The sequence below is a fragment of the Paramormyrops kingsleyae genome, chromosome 17, assembly GCF_048594095.1.
Source record: "Paramormyrops kingsleyae isolate MSU_618 chromosome 17, PKINGS_0.4, whole genome shotgun sequence".
In the NCBI taxonomy this organism is placed as follows: Eukaryota; Metazoa; Chordata; class Actinopteri; order Osteoglossiformes; family Mormyridae; genus Paramormyrops; species Paramormyrops kingsleyae.
In genome coordinates, this window is record NC_132813.1 from 22,836,307 (window position 1) to 22,852,590 (window position 16,284).

A 16,284-nucleotide genomic window follows, 5' to 3' on the forward strand; every position below is an offset into this window, starting at 1 on the left:
CTACTATAGCAGTGTTTCCCAACCTGATCATCAGGAACCTGCAGACAGTCCACCTTTTTGAGGAAGCAAAACCATGGAAACTGGCTGGGGGTCCCCAAGGACCGGGATGGGAAACACTGCACCATAGGGTCAGTTTAAGCCTCGAGCCTATCTGTGGGAGCGTATGTAGGGGACACCTAGGATGGGATGCCAGTCACTCACAAACAATACTCCACATATACCAATGAACGCATGCACATGTAGTCTAATGGAATTGATAAATTTAATAAATGACAGTTAAACACGGGCAGTGAAGGAGCTACTTATTGGCAGCAGGATGGGGCTTCTTCCTGTGCCTGTTCCAGCTGGACTCTTCTGTCTCCTCGCTGTGGAGGCACATGTGATCCCCTCAGTAGGCTGAATGTGGAGCCCGAACGGCCCAGACCGTCTGTGCGTGGTGTGGGCCGGCCCTAAAAGCCGCCGGCACCCCCTTCTGCTTACCTTAGCGGCTCGAGTAGCATGAGGGGACCCCGATCACTCCATTCCATGGCACCCATCTGTCATCTTCTAGCCAGGTTGAGGGCTTATTTGGGTATCTGCAGAAATCCTGTACCTCCCGTCTCCATATCCCACGAGCTGCTATTCCCGAACCGGGAAGCCGTGGGGCAAATGATAAATATGGACGTTTCCTTTTCCTCTTTGTGTTGATGTGTGAGCTCAGGCGATCTGAATCGAGGGCCATGGCCGGGTTCTGCCCCTTTAATCCTCAGCCCGGGAGCCGCCGAGCATGAGCACGGGTCCTTAGCGCACAGCCAGGCTCCCGCACAGCCCAATTATCCACTCGTCACAGCCAGAGGCCCCCCCAAAAAGGTTATTCTCCGTCCAGCCGCCCTCGTTCCTGAAGCAACTGATTTATTTTTCCTCTGTTCTATTTGCCTGTTACCCCAGTAATACCAGTAAGAAGTAAGGAGATTATGATGCTTGAGGGAGAATCAATCGGTTGTATTCATTTCATTCCCCTGGCTTTGTGGGGTCTGTTTTCGTAACAGCAGGCACTTGAAAACGGACAGGGTGCTAAACACCCTCGGAGAGCACTTGGCGATGGGTCATTACGCCCACGCGTGCGAGGAGCCGGGATGTGCACGCGTGATGTGCACGCTGACCGCGAACGCCGGCGTGGGAGGCCGTCACGAGCATGCGGGCGACTCAGGCACTGAAGGAGGGTCGACACGCTCATGACATCCTGTTATCAGCTGCATCAGCTCAGGGAATGCCCAACAAGCTGCAGGCCGATGAGCCCCCCCCCCCCCCCCCATAAGCTGATATTTATTATTCGCTGTGTTGACTTTCTGTCAATGACTGGAGGGGATAGAAGGAGTGGAAATAGAGAAGTAGAAATAGATAGCAGGAGATGAGAAAAGAGAAAGAAAGTGGGGGAGAGAGAGAGGATAAAATGGTGAGGGCAATGGAGAGAGTGAGTGAGAAAACGAGGGGGTGGAGATAGAGGGAAGCATTAGTGAGGGGAAAGGAGAGAGGCTCAAAGTGGCAGAAAGGAGAGAGAGATGAAAATACTGAGGGGACATAGGAGGGGGTGCTATATATGCCTATGGATCGCAACGGCCCCTGGGGCCCCTAGAGCCCCTGTCACACTGTGCCCACTGAGCCACTTCATCCCATGCGGGGGACCTGGGGGGACCCGGCCTGTGCTTGGCCTCTGTGCTTTCTTCGGCATTTTTGCCTGTGGCCTAGCTGTTCGATGCCCTGTGGCATTACCTCCACCACATACATTGAAGGTGTCACGCCCGTGGGCAACATGTTCTCTCGGTGGGGTAAAAATTGCCCTGGCTGGACTGCGCATTGCCTGTGCTGCTTTAACTACAGCAGCTGCTCCTCCTGTGCTGACTGCACCAGCCATGGCACTTTAGTTTATTCCCGACTACTGACTGCGCTGACTGCAGTCTGACTGCTCTGGCTGCTCTCGGAGGCAGATAAATCTCACGCAGGATACGTTACAGACGGACGCGCAGGCCTGTGGTCGCTAATGGCAACGTGCGCGCGTTTCCCGTCCCTTCCTGCGGCGGCTGTGTTTTTATGGTCGCCCGGCGACATGACGGATGCTCTTCTGTCATGGGAGCGAGGGCCAGGACATCCATCCTGAGGGAGAACCTCCTCCATCAGGCTTCTGTTACTGACAGATGGAGGTGTGAAGGAGCGCACTCTGCGGCAGCCAAGCGCCAACAGCAGGGGTCTGGCCAGGGAGACACACGTGCACATGCACGGACACTTACACGCATGAATGCACACATGTGTGAGCCCTCCACCGTGGACACATGTGCAAAAACACTCTGAAATCTGAACAGGAAACGTCACCCGGAAAGACACTAATTGCACATAACGGTTCCCTTGTTCTTGTGTGCCAGTGTGAATATCAAGCCCCTAGATCACAGTGCTGGTGCCTCCTGGTCGCCTGGCAGTCATTCCACTCACACATTTTCGTGGCCTGTGCTCGTCATATCGATGCCCTGGATCAGTGCTGAGCAGCAATAATCTGGGCCGCTCCAAATTGGTCACACCTCCAAAAAAGCCAGTTTTTGTTGTTTTTCTTTTTTTCTGTTGCTTCTTTACTTGCTCCGACACCCCATGCAAAAAAGGCTCTTTCCCGAGGACAGATCGTGCACAGCATTGCAACGTTGCCCTGGGATAGCAGCCATCCTGCTGTGGAATAACCAATCGCTCCGATGGGAGCAGTTGCCCGGCCGACGGAGGTGGCCAGTACGGGTATTGATTTGGAGACTGGGATGGGATTTCTCCAGGGAGCCCATAAAAATAATTAGGGGAAGATCATCAAAGCGCCCACCTGCTGCTCAGCACATGAATAAAAATGTGATGGATGTGATGAGCCCCCCTCGCCTGGCCAGCCCCAGGTGGTGCGGAGGGGACGGGATGGACCAATGGGGTACTCTCAGTAGGCATCTGCCACATTAGGAAATTGGGGGGGGGGGGAGGCAGAACTCCAACAGCCACCACCTAACATGCACACACATACGCCCACAGCATGTGTTTAGGGAGCGTGTGTGTGGGGTGCGAGATGATCGACTCCTGCACTGGCAAAGCCTCCATCACTGCATTCCTCCAGTGGAAAGGGGTCCTGTCATCCTCTGTTTGGACAAGAATGAGGGGTGGCAGCAGCAGATGTTAAACAAAGAGCAACACCAGGGCCCCTTGGGATGGGCGTCAGTGCTGCTGTGGAAACTACCCCCCCCCCCCCCACGGAATGGGTCGGCATGCAGGGCAGTTTTATGTGGTGGAATGAAAGGAAGAAGCACACTGGTGATGAAGAGCAGAGGCAGAGCTGTTAATGGCTGCAGGAGACGCATGACAGCCGCCTATAAAACATTCAGGCCGTTCCCTCGATTTCTCATTCGAAGTTGAGATGAATTATAAAGCTTTTCTCCTTGTTATTGGACACAGCAGCTGTGCTCTACTGTCTGGGGGGGCAGAGAAGGGGGCGCCATTTCTGTGCCTTCATTTCCACGCTCCATCACAAACGGCCCGGGGCCTGCGAGCGAGGGCCAGTGGCCTCGGCGACATGCAGAAGGCTGTGGAAACGCCTTTTACTTGGGGTGTAAATCACAGCTTTCCTCGCGATACGATACAGTATCGATTCCTTAAGCCAACGGTTCGATTTTTTTTGATACCTCAGAAATTCCCACGATACGGTACGATACGATACGATTCAGTTCGATACTGTACTGGGGATAGTAGTCGAAATGATGAAATTTCACACAATCCTTTACATTTCAATGAATTAAAAAAGGCATTTTATATTGTATTGGGAACTGTAAACAAAATCTAGTGTAGTCAAGTATGTCCAATAAGGTAAAAATAAAAACTTTGGATGGATGTAGATTAACATGGTGAATAATTTTTATTTTGAATCAAGTCTTCTCCAGACAAATACAAAAGTGTAACAAAAAGTATGTCCATAACTGTCATGACCTGTTCGTATGACCCTCTCCTGTGCTACGCCTCTCATTAACTTCGTGTGCAATCCTGATTGTTCCCAGCTGTTTCTTATTGTTTCATCTAATCCTGTGTATTTAAGTCCACGTCAGAGTCTGTCGCCCTGATCTGTCATTGAAGTTTTCCCTGTGTTGTGTGCTGTGCTTGCAATAAACCCCCCCACCCCGTTTGTTGGATTTCCATCTGCCTGACCCTGATTCCTCGTTCCCTGCTTGCTCGCCCTACGCTGGGATACAACAATAACAAGTTAAATAAAGTTCAATAAAGTCAAATAAAAAACATTGCATGGACAGATACAGTATGTAGAATGAGGAAGATGAACATGACTGACTTCTGCGGTGAAACAAGTATGTCAGTATTCTTCTTTGAGAGGTTTTTTTTAAAGAAAAATTAAATGGTCGTTGTGTTCAGGAGATTGTGTGCTCTGAGCGTAGCGTCCTATGTCACCTGTCGTACTAAACACACGCTCTGAAGGTACGCTAGCTTGTGAGCTACTTATAAATGACCAAGTCAGAATGATCTACTGTTATGATCGCTGGTTGGCGAACAGGCAGGAAGTGGGGAAGGATGAGGCAGGTAGGCGAGGATGCAGGAAACGGGGTTTTATTAGGGAAAGACAGGGCAGACGGCGACGAACATCGATGACGGATCTGGGGAAAAAACGGCGTCAGATGCGGACTAAATACACAAGACAAGCCGAAATAACAGGAAACAGGTGATCACAATCGGGGTAGTACGCGTACGTAATGAGGGGGCGTGGCACACACGAGGATCGGACGGGCAGGTCATGACATCTACCTACTATAAAAATGTAAAACATATTTATATATAAAAATATTGAGTATTCTTTAATATTATTTATTATTACTATTATTAATGTGAATTTCCCTTTGGGATAAATAAAGTATTTTTTAATTGAATTTTAAGTTCCTTCACCTTTCTATTTCTCAGCTCACTTTTCGGAGGGAAGTTAATGTCATAGTTTTTACGAACAGTCCGAAAATGGCGCTCCACATTTCTCTTCTTCGGAATACCAATGGTAGACTGACAGATGAGGCAAATGCACTTCGAATATGACATGGTGAAATAAAACAGTCCTCCTCCCATTCCGTATGGAAGTGATAGGTTTTTGGCTTCTTACTTGGTCCGGCTCCCCCATTCATTTTTATACCATTTCTTAAGTTTAGTAGAAATAAATTGGAGGCTAACTAGGCGACTCGGTAGCTTGCAGCAGCTGGCGCGGTTGAACGCGTCATCCATCCTCTATTTTTTATGCCATACGATCTACCCACACTACCTTTGCGATCGACCAGTAGATCGCGATCGACCAGTAGATCGCGATCGATATATTGGGCACCCCTGGTGTAGAACATGTATACGTCGGAGTGGATCATGAAAACAATACTGGAACAGGCCAGAAAATAAAAACGCATGTATCGATATTTATGCGATCATATCGATGTATCGGATCGTTTGCCGTTGAATCGATATATCGAAACAAATTGATGTATTGTTGCACCCCTACCTTTTACTATAATGTTGGAGAGCCCAGGCAGGAAGCTGCAGACTGACTTCCTCTCCCATGAGCCGACGGGGGGACGTTAGCTTCTAATTCTCGCACTCTGGCCCCGGAGCGTCTAGCATCCTGGGGGATGCAGGTCATGAGAACGCATTCTAGTGCGCATGTGCTGTTGAGTACGTGTGTGTCAATGGCAGAGCGGGTGAGTCTGCGGAGCGCAGCCCTCTTAGAGGTACGTCGCCTTGCTGTGGGGGCACTCCAGATTCTGGCTGGGTTTCTTTTTCCACCATTTTCATTTATTCCCCTCTGCTACTGCTCTGCGCTTGTGATCAGTCTCTGTTCAGCCCGATGTGCCATGAATAGACAGATTACCCTTTGATCAACAAGGTAAAAGGCTTAATTTGACTCGGAGCCCCATAAAAGCTGACAGATTAAAAAGCTTCTGGAAATCAGGCGGTATTTAGAAACAGGAAACTGCTTACTATCGTCTCGGCATCCACACAACACAGCTGGCGGGGGCCGGCTCTGCTGGAGTGGGAAGGCGGCACAAGCCGGAGGCCGGCACACCTGCTTCACCTCCATCCCCAAGCCGCAGTGGCTCTAACGCCCATCCCGGTCGCCGCACCCTCCTCATGCTTGCGGCTCGTTCTGCCGTCCGCATTCCCACTAGATGGAGAATGAGAAGCAGATGGAGACTCGGGGTTGAGGCTATTAATATGCTGGAGATTTGGATTACAAATTGGACTTAACAAAATTAGACTGATATAAATCGAATTGAGTAAAAACAGTTTTCGCAGAGTGTGTGTGAGTGTGTCTGTAAGTGAGTCTGCTAAGGGGCAGTGGATTATGGGTAAAGCAGATGCTCCAATATGATGGGAATTAATGTCCTTTTGACTCTCCATCTGGGGATAGCCGGCATTCGCTGTCCTCTCCCTTGTCTCATTCCCCATTTATCTGTGTCAGGATGTTAATTAATACTTTATTCATTAATACCCCTGAAGTCAGAAGACAATCATCTGCCGTCTGCCCTACAGCTACAGCTGGAATTGCATGTTGGGGGCAAATGCTTGCATTACTCATTCTAGCAGAACCATTAGGAGTGAATCAGAGGATGGACCCAGGATAGACTGGCTTTCAGGCAGGAAGTCCCGCCTCCGATAGTCACATGGTGTATTATGGAAACACACCCCGCCTCATGCTCCTGTTACTCAAAGGCAGCCAGTATGGGTCCTGATCTCCGATCATTAGGAAGGAATCAGTACGAATTATCTAGAATTAAGTGGAGCAGAGAGTAGTGGATTGGCTGTTCCCTTAGGTAAACACTGCACCGTGGGACTCCTGAGCCCGGCCATCTTCTGCCCATCCTCTCTTTGGTGCCCCCTAATGGTCAGGTGCTGGGGTTTTTGCTCCATCCCCCAGGTGAAGCTGCCTACCTCTGCTGTAGGACATGAGGCACACCTGCCTGGGGCTTCTTCATCTCTCTGATGACGGGCTCCTTCTTGAGCTGCAGTCTCTGCCATTCAGTCCCCATCGGAAAGAAAGCGAAGCAGCTAAGGTCTCCACCCATGCTGGTGTAATGGCATGGACAGCCAGATGGACTGGGAGGAGGGGCAGGGGAACCGGAGGGGGGTGGGGGCGTCATCTCTACGCACTCTCCAGCGTGTAATAATTATACCCCTATTTGTTCAAACGTCACGCGCATTAAAAATCATCATGAAAGAAAAACCGTTAGAGCACAACTCAGCCGACTGTCTCGTCTGGATGTGGGGGGGTTGGGGGATGTGGTGGATTCCCTGTGCTGCTCATGCCTAGTACTGAAGGCCGGATTCACAGGGCAGTGTGCATCTTTGCTGTGCTGAGAGTGCAAGAAAGGCAATGTAACAGAACACAGCCCAGTCGACACTCCATTTCTATTAGAAAGGCCATGTACTGACATAATACCTCACCGGATCACTAGGTATAGGTGAACACTGGTCATATCGGTCTCCATCTTGTCTGGATTCAAATTAAGATCCTACCTTAATTTCAGATTAATGCTAAACATTGAATAATTTCTAAATTTAGCTTACAATGAAGAAGCATTAAATGAATATATGACCATTTTAACACTGACAATTTAATGGCAAAATATAAATCTGTTTGCATGGGCTGTTAATTCTTTTTCTCAGGTTTGCATATGCTATCTAGCACTTGATTGGTGATATACAGTAAATAATATAAATATGCATCGAGATGAATTGATTATTAAGGTCCCGATACACATCAGATTAGGTTATAATCAATTCTGGGGAGTAAAGGTAGACGTAAAGTATTATAAAAACAGGATGGCAGAGGAAGGTTCATTAATATTTACACAGAAAACTCTACCTGATTAGCCAGTGATGAGCTTTGAGCCACGACTCTTTTGGGAAACTCGCCCCTGTTTTATACTGCGGATACTCTTTCTCTAATGGTTAAGGGAATCTTTACATCCCTTTTCTGTAGCACAGGAAAGTCATTCTTTTTGCTACCTACGGTAGTAATGGCCAAGTCAATGAGTCAACTAGCTAGCTAAGTGAAAAGTAATAGGTTAGAGATGCACAATGTATCAGTTAACAAATTAAAAAATCAAGATCTTGACATTTGTCAATCAATTTTGGCCAGAGTTAAGGACACAACTACTAAAATAATGTAGATGATCACATTAAACAATTACCTATTTTTTGTAGTGGAGAACGAGGGATTTCTTCAGCTTATCTACCACTTCTAAGGTCTCAAAGTACTGTCCCGCGACATGTTTATAATGCATTATTAAATCTGGCCCACAAGTCAATCTTTGGTTTTCAACAGAATGAAAAAATGATTTAATGTTGTTCAGCTAATCTGTGCTGACAGGCTTGGCAAGCTTCACTGGCGGAAGGAAGCCCTGATACAAATATATTATACAAAAATGTATCAGTATCAGTCAACATGTCCATATTGGTGCATCACTAGTTAATATATGTGACAGCGATCAATCTGGTAGAGCGTCTCTTTGTTTCTGTACGGTTCAGTGGTTGTTTTTTTTTAACAGTTTATATTGCCTTATTCTCCTTGTTTAATAATAATTAAAAATAATGTTTTGAAATTTTGTTTTCTTTGTATTCCATTAATAATCTGTAATCATGTTTCTATTGTTATATTTCTGTTTTTTTTTTTTCAATGACATTAAAAAATAGGTTAAAATAAATTGAAAAGTGATAGAAATGAAAGATTTTTTATGCATGGGATCATTTGCTAAGCAATTGTAATCGAATAGTCTAGAAGCCAATGACCTTACCAAATATAGGCCTGTAGGTCTAATATCTAATTAGCTTGATTATCAAGATAAGAAATATGTTTTTGTTTAAAATAAGATTAATGAATCAACACTTCTGTTCTGAATAAACATCTAAGTTAAGGTTACTTCACTTAGTAATGTGACATTTCAAATTCTCTTTTCTAGCTGATATTTTTTACTATTGCTATTCTAGTGATTTAGCAGCTGGGAAACACTGCAATGTTACATGAGCAGCAACTTACCTTCCTGTTGACCAAGTAGCACCCATGTCCGATATAAAATGCCCCTCTGTGCCAGATAAGTGACTGGAAGATGGATTGATGGATGGATGCAGTGTTGGGCATTTCAGGTTCAGAAGCTACAAATCCAGACCAAGATTTTGAGTGCTCAACTGGTTGGTAGAAACAAAATCTTGGTCTGGATTTGCAGCTTCTGGACCTGAAATGCCGAACACTGGATGGATGTATGGATGGATGGGTGGATGGGTGTTCAATGAAACCCAGTTACCCCTCCAGGAAGACATGTTGGAAGGAGCTGTAATGTATAATTATCATCTCTCCTTTCAAGTTGGGTGTTGACTGCATTTCTTGGTGAGTTAATGATATCTAGTTGGATTACCTTGGATGTCCGCAATTCTTATTTGTTCTTTGGTCTCCACCCAGGATCGCGTCTGCGCCAGGAGGACTCCCCTCCCCGCATTGTGGAGCACCCCTCCGACCTGATCGTGTCCAAGGGCGAGCCGGCCACCCTGAACTGCAAGGCGGAGGGCCGACCCACACCCACGGTGGAGTGGTACAAAGACGGCGAGCGCGTGGAGACGGACAAGGATGACCCGCGTTCCCACCGCATGCTGCTGCCCAGCGGATCGCTCTTCTTCCTGCGCATCGTCCACGGGCGGCGTAGCAAGCCGGATGAGGGCAGCTACATCTGTGTGGCCCGTAACTACCTGGGCGAAGCCGTCAGCCGGAACGCCTCCCTCGAAGTGGCATGTGAGTCTCCCCCTTTTCTCTGTGCTGTTGGGGTGCAGGAGTCAGCCGTGTGCCGGTATGACGGGAAGCTGCTGTGCCCAGCAGAGCGCTGTCAGTGCGGCGGAAGGCGGCTGTGGGTGGGGCTGCTCCGGGGGCACATGCAGACAGCAAGGAGCTTCCTACACCACCTGACCATTAGGGGGCGCATATGCATATCTCAGAGTGATGCCACTGTATGTTTCTCTGCATAGTGTGTTTATGGGGAAAGGCGAAATGAATGTGAGTTTGCGTCCCATCAATTTGAGCCAAGGCAGACTGGGTTCATTTACCCAGGTCCAGTAATCCGGTGCTGGTACGGGGTTTTCATCATTGAGCGGTCAGGATAATTATTATTACGGCAATTCAGGTTTTGCCAAACGGGCGTAGCCGCACAAATCGATGCTTGAAATAAATTGTGGGGAAAACAGAATCACAAAACTCATTCAGCATTAAATGTGGGGGAGGGGGGCGTAATCGCATCTAATTGCTGTGTTTGTCGTGCTGAACTTCTGATGGGGAGGAGGGGCAGTTCCTCTTCTAGAGGTAACGTTATCTGTATTTTAAAGGGCATGCAAAGTTGGCCCATAATGTAACCCCGCAGCCCTTGGGGTCAGCCTGGCCCTGGCATATGAGGAGGGAAAGGGTTACGGATAATGGAGGTGGCCAGGGAGAGGTCGCGCTGGCAGGTGCAGATGAAACGGACAAGGGCCCCCGGGGGGGGTACACCGTGCTGATGGGCTGCTCCTCACACCCCGGGATCCTCTTACCTTAGAAGTCAGGTTGTCTGGGTCATGGACCCGATCTCTTTTTTTTTTTTTTTTTTTTCTGGGTGGGGGGGGGGGGGAGTGTCCAAGGCACAGAGCCAATCACGTTCCCAGGGACTAACCTTAAGAATACACCAAGGTTTTTCTTATTAGCAAGATTTTAAATTAATTCACACTTTCACCCTGGAAATCTCCCTCCCACGGGACATGCAGTGCTTTCTGGGGACCCGGATCTTTGCTGAGAAAGGTCTCCCTGCCCTGGGCCCATCCTGGGGGCCTGAGCGGCCACGCTGGGCTGATCCCAGAGCAGAGCTCTCAAGCAAAGCTGCCCACGCACCTGCTTTTTTTGGGATGATCCTGGACGCGCTCCAGCTGCCCGCCCCCCCCCCAGCTGGCGGGCCCTGAGGTCGTCTTGCGGTTAACAGGTGACTCCCCAGCTGGTTAGCATGGGCTGGTTTGTAGGTGGAAATAGATCATCTTGCAATGGAAAGGAGGAATAATGACTGGACCACAGTTTTGCTTTGCTAGTGTCTGGCTGCAGGGTTTCTGCTTCTCCTTTCTGGCCAGGGGAGGGGGGAGGGGGTGTTTGATATAGGCCATAGCAGTGGGGGCACATTGATAGGATTTACTTACGGAGAAAAAGCAGAGTGTTTTTTTCCCCTTTTTTCCTGTAGCAATTACATGGATCAGAGTCGGCGATGGGGGGGCGGGGGATAGTGTCAGGGGATGGGGGGTCGTTGCCGTGGCCGCCTGTCTCTGATCTGGGCCCGGGCTCCCCCGGGGCTGCCCTCTCCGCCCCCAGGTGCTAACTGTGTGACAGCAGCTTGAGCTATCGATCGCTCTAAGAGGGCTCTCCCAGCCTAAATGAAAATTCATGAAAAATTGATGAAGTCTCCAGATTATTCTTTTATTTTTTTCTCCTCCTTTCCGCTACAGCCTTCACTGCCTTCGCTGCCGGGCTCTGGCTTCCGAAGGAGCGCGCCGACAGGCCTACCAATGCTCCATTGCAGCCGGGTTCAGGGGTCACGGGGTCACTGGGGATAAAGTAAAGTGAGAGGGGGGAGGAATAAGAGCATTAATCTGATAGCAAATACGGCGTGGTGCTGATAGCATAGCCGCCACTGTGGTCCTTACAGCCCACCGAGCGGGGCTTGGTCTCACAAGGCAAACATTGATCTATGTCCTCATGTTTATTGTAATTATCATTTCTGGAAGCTGCCCCTGCGATCGCTGGTGTAGCGTGTGAAGGGCCCAGCTGGGGGCAGCCCTATCGGAGGTGCTCATCCCTACCTTCACCCACACGTCGCTGATCATCCGGCCCCATCCCCTGGTCTTGCTCATGTGACCTGGTGGACGGGGTTCCTGGTGGGTAATTGATTTTCAGACCCTGAACTCAGACCGTGTCCTTTGGCCATGACAAACCCGCCAGCCAGGCTCGACTTGCCCTGTGGGGGCGCTGACTCTCACTCTGAGTTGTGTGCTTTGGCCATCCGGAAAAAAATGAATTTCATATGAAGAATGAAAAATAAGTGATTGAAGAAGCTTTGTGGGTCGTTGATGCGATAACAGAGATGATGAGGTGAAGCCAGTTGGTGGGGGGAAGATTTAATCTCATGGGGGTGTTGCTTTTTTTCTGCCCTTATGGCTTTTGTTTGACTCACTGATGACATCTTTGGGTTATGAAGCAGCTCCTACAAATGCTCCCTGAGCTTCGAGAAACTGATCCCAAATCAGCAAGAGTCACCAGCTGTGAGGACCTACTGAAATGCCAGGTGTGTCAGTGCCAAGCTAATATATCATAGCATGCTGTGTGTGTGTGTGTGTGTGTGTGTGTGTGTGTGTCAGCCCGGCCCACTCCTGTAGCTGCTGGCCCACTGGACTTTGGCTCAGCCTGGACTCAGCAGGATGTGATTAATCGGGGTCAGAAGGAGGCTGACTTTGTGTGCCGGGATGTATAGGCAGCTTTCATAGTGGGGAGTGCGGAGGGGAGCAGGAGGCAGAAGAGTGCGAGTCCCTGAGCCGCCATAAGTGGGGGGTGGGTCTTTGTATCACCGTAAGCGGGAGGTGAGTCCCTGTGCCGCCATAAGTGGGATGTGAGTCCCTGTGCCATCATAAGTGGGGGGTGGGTCTCAATACTGCCATAAGCAGGGAGTGGGTCCCTGTGCCACCATAAGTGGGGTGCGAGTGCCTGTGCTCCCATTTTCTCAAGGCAGGGGCCAAGTTCCAGCCCCGCTGTAAGTGGAGAGGGCCGGGTGGAGGTGGGTGAAGGAAGTCCCGGTGCTTCTGTTTTCTGGGGCCAGGGGGTGAGTCCCGATGCCACCATTTTCTCAAACTGGGGGGCAAGTCCTTGTGCCGCCGTTTTCTGTGTAACCTTTAAGAAATGCAAATGACGGTAAGCAGAGCAGCTGTCTGGAGCTCCTTCTAAATGCCGCCCGGGATGGGATTGGATGACTTTTAAAAGGGCCTTTGATATGGTCTAATGTACCACTTCTGCAATTAAGCAAGTTGTTAGGCAGCGTGTGCCACTCACACAGTAACGGTAATGAGCAGAAAAGGAAGCGTGGGTGTGCCGGCACTGAGGCTGCTGGCTCCGCCCACCATTTGGCATCGATAGAGGGCGCCAGACAGGGTGCCAGTCCAGCGTGGGGCACACACACACACACACACAGAACAGAGAACAGGCCTCCCCAGCCCCGTTCTGCCCATTAAGGGAGTGTAACTCATAAATAAAACCTAAAATAAAAGGCGCACCCTGAATACGCTACAGTGCATCCACATCAGAGCTGACACACCCCAGTCAGATGGCGGCCATGAAAGGCTAATGCCTTTAACACACAGGCTGATTTGCTGGGGGGGGGGGGGGGGCAGTTGGGGGTTATTTATCAGCATCTCGTGTCCACGTCAGAACAACAGAAGCAGGAATTAATCACCTGGCCTCGTCTGGTAAAAAACCAGCCCGGAAAAATGAGAGCACAGCAGAAACTGGGTGTCTGAGAAACGTATTAATCACACGCCGTAGAGTCTACGACACCCCCCACCCCCACGCAGGAAGTCCGTCCCCCGTCCCGTCTGCGGTGGTGCCTGCCACAGTGCTCCCCCGCTCCCCGCACCCTCTTACTCCATGTATGAATAAGCTGTGATCACGGCTCGGTGATGACAGGGGGGATGGAGTGCTCCGCTGATGGGGGGAGACAGAGACGGAGCACGGGGGGCAGAGGTGGAGCGAAGTGCTAAGGGAGTCCTACTTAATGACATCCAGGTGTAGCGTGACGCCTCCACCCAGCATCCCCTCTGCTTCTTCAACCCCTCATTCTCACATCCCTCTCTCCTTCACAGCATCCTCCGTGTGGGGGAGGACGGAGGGAGGGGGAACCGGGTGGGTTTGCCGCCGGAGTTAACGCCCCCATGGCCTCCACTCTTCCAGACCCCCCCCCCACACACACACACACACTCCGCTCCAGCTCCTCCTGTACCCGCCTCCACCCGGCCCTCTCGTTGGCTCGCTCTGCCTGTGGCCCCGGGGTCCGGCTGGCGGTTTGAGATGCAGAAGCTGAATGTAAATAATTGAAAGACTTCCTGGGGCTGCTTATTGATCTATTTCGAAACAGGGAGAGAGATTGTGGAGCTGCTGCTGTCCTGGGGGCTTCCAGGCATGTTTTCTCTCTGTGCTTGCTCACATTGTTGGTGTGTGTTGTTTTGTTTCTGTCTGCGTGTTGCTCTGTGTGCGTTGCTTTCTGTCTGCGTGCGTATTGCTCTGTGTGCGTTGTTTTCTGTCTGTGTGCGTATTGCACTGTGTGCGTTGCTTTCTGTCTGCCTGCGTATTGCTCTGTGTGCGTTGCCTTCTGTCTGCGTGCGTAATGCTCTGTGTGCGTTGCTTTCTGTCTGCGTGCGTATTGCTCTGTGTGCGTTGCTTTCTGTCTGCGTGTGTAATGCTCTGTGTGCGTTGCTTTCTGTCTGCGTGCGTATTGCTCTGTGTGTGTTGCTTTCTGTCTTCATGTGTATTGCTCTGTGTGCGTTGTTTTCTGTCTGCGTGCGTATTGCTCTGTGTGCGTTGCATTCTGTCTGCCTGCGTATTGCTCTGTTTGCGTTGCTTTCTGTCTGTGTATGTATTGCTCTGTGTGCGTTGTTTTCTGTCTGTGTGCGTATTGCTCTATGTGCGTTGCTTTCTGTCTGCCTGCGTATTGCTCTGTGTGCGTTGCTTTCTGTCTGTGTGCGTATAGCTCTGTGTGCGTTGTTTTCTGTCTGCGTGCGTATTGCTCTGTGTGCGTTGTTTTCTGTCTGCGTGTGTATTGCTCTGTGTGTGTTGCTTTCTGTCTGTGTGCCCCTTCTGAAGCCACAGTGGCTTATTTCCATTTGCCATACGGAACATTCCAGAAGGCTAGGCGGAGGCAGCACCAGGTTGCCCAGGTCAGGCTGGTCTGTAGCAGACTGGGTGGTGCTTCTGATATCCTTTGTGGATGCTGTCCTTTTCCGTGGGGGGTGTGGGGGTTGGGGTGTTTACTGGAGCTTCCAGTCGATTGATATGTTTTATTCGACTTGAGCGCCATGTCACACAGGTGAGCCATAATGTTATCAGAAAAAAAAATCTGCTCTTCTTGCCTCTGTGTCCAGCTGGGATTGAATTCACTGACCCCTGACAGAAATAACCCCCCACTATGTCACTTGGACAATACTGTGTCCCAGCACAGCCCCCCTGGCTCTCCCATTAACTGCACCCTGGTCTCGATGAACCTGTCCTGCCTCAGCGCCCCCCCCCCCCATCAGAGCTGCCCATGATCCGTCATGGACCAAGGCCTGAAAGAGTTTCTCAGCCTGCTGGGTGGGGGGCCATTTCCCTGTGGCACCTACGGCTTGGCCAAGCGTGGACCCTGCGTGTGCGAGGCATGACCCACAGCATTCTGCCCACGGGGGTAACCTACAGCATTCTGCCCACGGGGGTAACCTACAGTGTTATGGCCTTGGGGGGCGACCCACAGCGTTATGGTCTCCGGGGGCGACCCACAGCGTTATGGCCTCGGGGGGCGACCCACAGCGTTATGGTCTCGGGGGGCGACCCACAGCGTTATGGCCTCGGGGGGCGACCCACAGCGTTATGGTCTCCGGGGGCGACCCACAGCGTTATGGTCTCGGGGGCGACCCACAGCGTAATGGTTTCGGGGGCGACCCACAGCGTTATGGCCTCGGGGGCGACCCGCAGCGTTATGGCCTCGGGGGGCGACCCACAGCGTTATGGTCTCGGGGGGCGACCCACAGCGTTATGTCCTCGGGGGCGACCCACAGCGTTATGGTCTCGGGGGCGACCCACAGCGTTATGTCCTCGGGGGGCGACCCACAGCGTTATGTCCTCGGGGGGCGACCCACAGCGTTATGGCCTCGGGGGGGCGACCCACAGCGTGATGGCCTCGGGGGGCGACCCACAGCGTTATTGTCTCGGGGCCACCCTCAGCGTTATGGTCTCAGGGGGCGACCCACAGCGTTATGGTCTCGGGGGCGACCCACTGCGTTATGGTCTCGGGGGCGACCCACAGCGTGATGGTCTCAGGGGGCGACCCACAGCGTTATGGTCTCAGGGGGCGACCCACAGCGTTATGGCCTCGGGGGCGACCCACAGCGTTATGTCCTCGGGGGGCGACCCACAGCGTGATGGCCTCGGGGGGCGACCCACAGCGTTATGGTCTCGGGGGGCGACCCACA

General features: G+C 50.9%; 1 protein-coding gene across 1 annotated transcript in view; it reads left to right on the forward strand.

Moving 5' to 3' along the window:
- The window catches only part of robo2 (roundabout, axon guidance receptor, homolog 2 (Drosophila)), a 343,506-nt gene that overhangs the window by 181,486 nt on the left and 145,736 nt on the right, over window positions 1-16,284 (forward strand). Inside the window, exon 4 of the mRNA XM_023838865.2 lies at window positions 9,482-9,808. Within this exon, the coding sequence (XP_023694633.1) occupies window positions 9,482-9,808 (327 nt within the window). The remainder of the gene's footprint in view (window positions 1-9,481; window positions 9,809-16,284) is intronic.